The sequence below is a fragment of the Perkinsus marinus genome (assembly GCF_000006405.1).
Source record: "Perkinsus marinus ATCC 50983 genomic scaffold scf_1104296932100, whole genome shotgun sequence".
Taxonomy (NCBI): domain Eukaryota; phylum Perkinsozoa; order Perkinsida; family Perkinsidae; genus Perkinsus; species Perkinsus marinus.
Genome location: NW_003215508.1, coordinates 15,931 through 22,145, shown reverse-complemented (window position 1 = coordinate 22,145; position 6,215 = coordinate 15,931). Strand labels below are relative to the sequence as shown.

General features: G+C 48.0%; 3 protein-coding genes across 3 annotated transcripts; all 3 read left to right on the top strand.

Moving 5' to 3' along the window:
* Nucleotides 1-17: 17 nt before the first annotated feature.
* Pmar_PMAR004677 (gag/pol/env polyprotein, putative) lies at nucleotides 18-759 on the top strand (the record flags this gene model as incomplete). Its single annotated transcript, XM_002785661.1, has 1 exon — nucleotides 18-759. A coding segment is annotated over one exon (742 nt), but the record flags the coding sequence as incomplete, so codon positions are not given.
* Nucleotides 760-3,584: 2,825 nt separating this feature from the next.
* Nucleotides 3,585-4,163, top strand: Pmar_PMAR004676 (hypothetical protein; the record flags this gene model as incomplete). Its single annotated transcript, XM_002785660.1, has 1 exon — nucleotides 3,585-4,163. The coding sequence occupies one exon, from the start codon at nucleotides 3,585-3,587 to the stop codon at nucleotides 4,161-4,163; it is 579 nt and encodes a 192-aa protein (XP_002785706.1).
* Nucleotides 4,164-5,801: 1,638 nt separating this feature from the next.
* Nucleotides 5,802-6,142, top strand: Pmar_PMAR004675 (hypothetical protein; the record flags this gene model as incomplete). Its single annotated transcript, XM_002785659.1, has 3 exons — nucleotides 5,802-5,827; nucleotides 5,935-6,050; nucleotides 6,102-6,142. The coding sequence occupies 3 exons, from the start codon at nucleotides 5,802-5,804 to the stop codon at nucleotides 6,140-6,142; spliced, it is 183 nt and encodes a 60-aa protein (XP_002785705.1).
* Between the last annotated feature and the right edge of the window lie 73 nt (nucleotides 6,143-6,215).

Sequence of the window (6,215 nt, the reverse complement as noted above, 5' to 3'; positions counted from 1 at the left end):
ACTCCCGACATCACCAGCAAGACCATCACTGGTATCCTCGAAGCAAGGCTGATCGATCAGGTCGGAGTCCCACGAGTTTTCACAGTCGACAACGCCCGCTATTTCACTGGTGTTTACTTCCGCGCCTGGGTTGCCAGCATAGGTGCTACCTTGAGATGTATCCCTGTCGCTAGCCCCCATCGCAATGCCCTATTAGAACGTCAACACTCTGGTCTCAAGAAGTCATTGAAGGCCCTCTGTGCTGAACATCCTGAATCGTGGCCGGCGTATGTCACTAAAGCTCAGCGGAGGATCAACACCCGATCTACATATGGCTACAGTCCTCAAGAGCTATTCTACGGTTTCGATGCTCTAACGCCCTTCTCAAGACGGTTTGAAGACGTCAGCAACACTATCGACGAAGACTCTGTCCGTTTCGAGGCTCGACGTCGTGATCGGGAACGACAGAGAATGGTCGACAGCACTCTCAACGTAATGGAGAAGATGCGTGCTGATGCTCTCTCGCGTATCAATCCATCAACCTACACTCGACAAGTCGCACGACGACGTCTATTCAAGGTTGGTGACTCCGTGATGAAGTGGGTCCGTAACGTCGACCCCCTTACTCCTTCATGGAGAGGCCCTCTACTGGTTCAACAAGTACTTGGCGATTCTACTTACAAGCTTTCCGACGGCACTGTTCAAGATTCCAGAAATATGCGGAAGTACTTCGGTAAAGCCCAGAATATGAATCCCATTACTATTGCATATATTCAGTAGATTTAATTCACTTTTGATATTTGTGCCAATCTTACGGGGAGGAGAGATGATAAGAGTCTATAGCCATTCAGTCTTATGGCGTGCGCTCCCTGTAGCGTAAAGCTCGCTCTCGCCCGACCGTTTCAAATATTGTCCGTTCAAACCATTGTTCGGATCCCGTGGATCTATCTGATCTGTCTGCACTCAACCTCCACTAACTATTGAATCCTTATGTCCGGTTCTGCATCGAGTTCTAGTCCTCCGGAAGCCTTCGACCAGCACTTCCTTAACAATCACAGTAATCGATCACATGGGCGAGCGCTAAAAGCATTTTCTACAAAACGGTGCATTTTTTGTTCGGTGAGGACGGTATGTTTTAACTCCGTTACATTTTAAGTTACTCTTCGTTGATATTCGCATTGAGTAATTTTGATTTGCTCTACTCGGGCGGCATCGAGCCTAGCATATTGGCTCTGCCGCTTGGCTCGAGGGGCTAGTGATACAGATGAGATGATACAGTTGTCAATAACAACCCCTAACTCAGGTTGTATTAATAACCTCAAACTCAGGGCTGAATAATCCAAGAATGGACGGCTATGTTCACCATTATAGATTCGTTAGTCGTGTTGGTGGAATTGTCAAGATCATCAATCAACATAACCATATGAGAGAAGTTACGCCTTGCTCTTGCTCAATTGATCATGCGGCCCCGCCTGAAAACAGTGAATCCTGGAAAGGGTGAAGGGTGAGTGAATCCGTTGTAGGGACTTTTTCTCCCACTAAAGCGGGTGAAAGCCTGACAATAGTGAACAACAAACTCGCCCGCACCGGTATCCTAAATATCAGTAATTTTTCTACCACTCCTTCTCGAGCTGGTTCAACTTTCAATGATCACACTCTGTCCGGTTGTTTCATATTTAAGTAGTCAACTTGCTCACGGCCACCGCAGCGCTATGGATCACTGAGGACTGGAAAAAGATGACAATCTATATATTATATAGATTGTCATCTTTTTCACGCCTAGTTCTTCGTTGCGTGTCTTGAAGCGACTTTTCAAAAGTAGGAGGAACACGAACGGTCCAGTAATAGCTTTTGAGTCACTCTATGCCATGGTTGTGGACAGGAAGTACTGAATGGTACTCTCTCTTCGGGCTTCGGGATTCGGAAATCCGTGTCGTCTCCAGTCCACTTTTGATCAAATATTTTGTCTTCTGCTCCACTGTTCCATTACGAGGGAGTGAGTTTTCAATCCGTTACCAACTAGCTGAAATACGCGATTGCCATAAGCAAAGCGTTTGAGTCCATAATAGAGACTATAGAAGAAGTATGGGAACCTTGTTGATGAACAATTCTGGCAGTACCACAAGGATAAACAGCAATGCATGAGGCAACAGGTCCTAATGCCTGTTCCTCTTGAACATGAACAAATACTTCTATACTTGTGAGAGTATCGTATATCATGAACTTCTATATTGAGCTCCTGGATAGCATTGTATTACGACTCGTGGACCCGGAGTAACTGCTGAGGAGGCTGAGTTAGGCAAGCTTACTGGCCCGAGTTGGTCAATACCTCAACCGCCGCGGTTGAACCGCGTCTCAATTACAAAATTACCATGATGATCACAGGATTTGAACCTTGGTCAGTCGGTTACGAGCTCTAACGCCTAACCGCTAGACCAACCAGTCGATTGCAACGCATATGACGTAAGGGGATCTGGGCTGGAATTTGGTTGGCACGCGCTGGTGGCGCGCGCTAGTTCCTTCACTGTTATCAGGGTTCGCGGGAAATTTATTCCGGTTCACCATTTCCAGGATTCACTGTTTTCGCGGACAACCCAAATTACGATGAACGAAGCACGCATGCGCACCTTGTATTGCGCGATTTGGGCCTCGTACGCGAGCGTTTCAACTCCGTTGCTACCGACGATCGAATAACTTTCGACTCGGAAGTTTGCAGAGTCTGGAATCCAGACCCCCTCAAATGCTAACCCGCCCCTACCCTGCCCCCCGGCGTAAAGGCCAGCTACGCCACTGTTTCACCTCCTCCCCCCCCTAACTTGTTGCTCGACATCACACACGACGATAATGGGATTGTGCTTATGAATGCTTTATTATTACTCTTCTTCCCCTTTAGAAGCTATATAGGCCGACTAGGCCTGTGTCTTTCATTGGAGTTCCTTCACCCTAATGATATGAAAAACATATTTCACGATGATTGCATATAACCGCGAACATCGCGTTTTTCACCGAGTTTTATGGCGCTACTTCACGTAAAACGGGTAGTTGTGAAACTTCATCGATTAATAAATTCTGCCTGTTAGTCCTCTAGTTTGGTGTTCCTTCAATGGGAGCAACGGTCCTCAACATATGTAGTGTATAGTTTCCCCCCGCACTGTTTTGCTGTGATCAAAAGTAAACATGAACGGATTTGCGCATGCGTGCAAATTCAAGAGTCAAGTATGGTCTCTGTGATGGTGGTTTCTCTTGACTTTATATTGGGTAGCAACCACAGTCGTGAATTGCTTGATGATAATTAGTCAAAAATTGTTGATGTTTTTTGAAGAACAATTTCAAACGAAACGGACAATCTGGTCTATGAAGAGTCAGATTGTCCGTTTCGTTTGGTTTCCTCGGCCGACGCATGCCTGCCGATACTGGGTGGATATGCGCGACCTGTGCATGAATACTGGCTGGTGGCTGCGACTCGGTTGGCTATGCTTACGGGCCGTAAGCATGCCCCAAGAGCAGGCTCCTTGGGTATGCCAAGGAGCCGTAAGTTACGGCTCCGAAAATTCCGCGGGGTTTCATCGACGGGAGTCAACGGATGAAACACCTGACGGTTGATCATGGCTTCCCCAGCAAGAGTTCTGGGAAGCCCTGATCAACCCAACGATCCCCATTGCACCTGCTTCGTGGTTATCACCGACTCGATCACTGGGTACTGTGTCGTGACTGGTGCTCCATCTATGAAAGTTATGCTGAAGTTGCTCTGGGACCGTTGGGTGTCTTACTTTGGCATTCCTCTGAGTCTCATGTCGGATAACGCGTTGGATTCTCAGATAATGCGCCACTCGCTGGCTGCCACGGCCATTCAGTACTTGCCCGTGCCTGCGTGGAGTCTTTTCTCGTTGAGAAAGGACTCAAATGGTTTGGCAGAGGTGCGAGTGACAAGGATCAAGCAGATCGTTTTGGTGATGGAACTGCCTTGGGACGAAGCTCTCTGGTATGCTAAAATGACGGTTAATTCCGCTGTTCGTGCTTCCGGTGCGAGTGCCGCGGAGTTGGTCATGGGGGGTCGGATACTAGCACCCTCCGCAGCATTATTGGGTTCCATGACTCAGGCCAAGGAGTTCGGGACGGAGATGGACGACACCACGGTCGAGGTAGACCCATCGACGACGGACCCCGTCCACATCAAGTGGTGAATCGTCTTTTGGATCGTGAACGAGTCACGGACCGTGACTCATGGAGCTGGAGGCTCGCTTGCAGGAATCAGCACGAAGAATGGCGTCCGAGAGAGAACATAAGAAGGATATCACGGATCTGGAGGACGGAACACTGATGGTGTGGCGTCGACCGGGTGCACTGGACGTCAAGGGTCATGTGGTGAAGGTTCAGACGATGAACGTCAACAGCGGTCCTTTTGTCTACTTGGGCTGCATGGCGGGGTTTTCAACTCGACTCCGACCTCTGAGGGCGACTTTCTGCGAAACTATCGCCGTCTCTGCTTGGCACCTGGATGTTAGGCGTGAGGAAGTAGACCGTACCCGAGCTACTCCGTCGGTTGAGGTCCTCAACTTGAGGGCACTGTGGGCCCTGCAAAGCTAAAGGAAGGAGATTGTGTACTGGTTCCGAACCAGTGGTTCGTTTGGTAACGGGGGCTGATGTTCTGGGCTTGTATGCGGGGCCTTCAATCGAGGACCAGAAGACTGCAGGTTGGGTTCACATATTGGACAGCGAGGATGGTCGACGTTTTTCCCGGTGTACTTGAATGCCGATGGTACCACTCTCATGGCGGACGCAGCGCCGGAAGGTGCTACGGCCCTGTTGAGAATTTTTCCAAGGTGATGGCTTCGCTAAAGCTCACAACGACGAGGTTATTGTCGAAGTGTAGCCGCGAGACTCTAGTGACCCGTGGTTATTTGAATGAGTGACCTTTTGTCGCCGACTGGGGGGGGGGGGGAGACTGCCGCGCGTGGAGGTACCACTACGACGATCTGAGCAGCCGCCTCCAACGGTGATTCTATGACAGGATTCATGTCTGTCTTTCTCTCTTCATTTCTTTATAGTTGATCTATCCGTGTACGGTTCGTGACAAGTTCATGCCGCACAAGTGTGTGCGGAATCTTGTTCATTGCTAGCGTTTTACGTGAAGTACGCGAGTCGATCGATATTAGTAGAGCAGGGGGGCTCCGGAATGGGGGAGACTTCTGAGATCTTTTCTTTTGGTAACATCAGGGACCCTGATGTCACACCCTGATTCAGGGTGTGATAAGACTTTGGTAGCAAGTTGACAACATCTTATGATGACCAATTCATCATCAAGCGCAGATGCAAGTTGCATCATGCAACTGTTGGGCTTCTCACCGGGGGTGAATGGCTTCACCAAGGGGACGTTACACTCTTGCTATCACCACGAATATCGCGTTTTTCACCGAGTTTCACGACGCTACTCCACGTAAAACGGGTAGTTGTGAAACTTCATCGCTCAATTAATTCTGCCTGTAAGCCCCCTAGTTTGGTGTTCCTTCAATGGGGGCAACGGTTCTCGACATATTCAGTGTATAGTTTCTTTCCACACTGTTTTGCTGTGATCAAAAGTAAACATGAACGGATTTGCGCATGCGTGCAAATTCAAGAGTCAAGTATGGTCTCTGTGATGGTGGTTTCTCTTGACTTTATATTGTGTGGCAACTACAGTCGTGAATTGCTCGATGATAATTTGTCAAAAATCGTTGATGTTTTTAAAGAACAATTTCCAGAAAAATAGAATGTGCATGCGTGCACATAGATTAGTGCCACTGTTTCATCTCCCAGTTGGTTAGTAAATGAAATCGTCGCTGATGGTGATGAAGACTATGATTACAATGTAAGTATTTTCCTCATTAGTTGAGCTCAGGAGTTTCATAAACTAATTCGGGTAGAAATGTTATACAGAATTCCGCCAACAAAATTTCCATATATTCAAGTGTGTAGGTTGTTGGCGATTATCGTCAGTGGTGAAGTGAGTATCCCCAAGGAGCCCGAGTTGATGATATGGCCTCTTCCGAAGGCTATTATTATCAACCCGAGAACTACCACTGATAATATGGGTATTGTCATTCTTGTTATTGTTATTGTTATTGTCTTCTTCTTTTCCTCAGACCATCATCCTGCCACTGTCTACTCCTTCCACTTCGAGTAGAGGAGACGACATCACGACGAGAGAGTCCCATCATGCAGAGGATTTGGACTTCGCAACGACTATGTTGAATCGT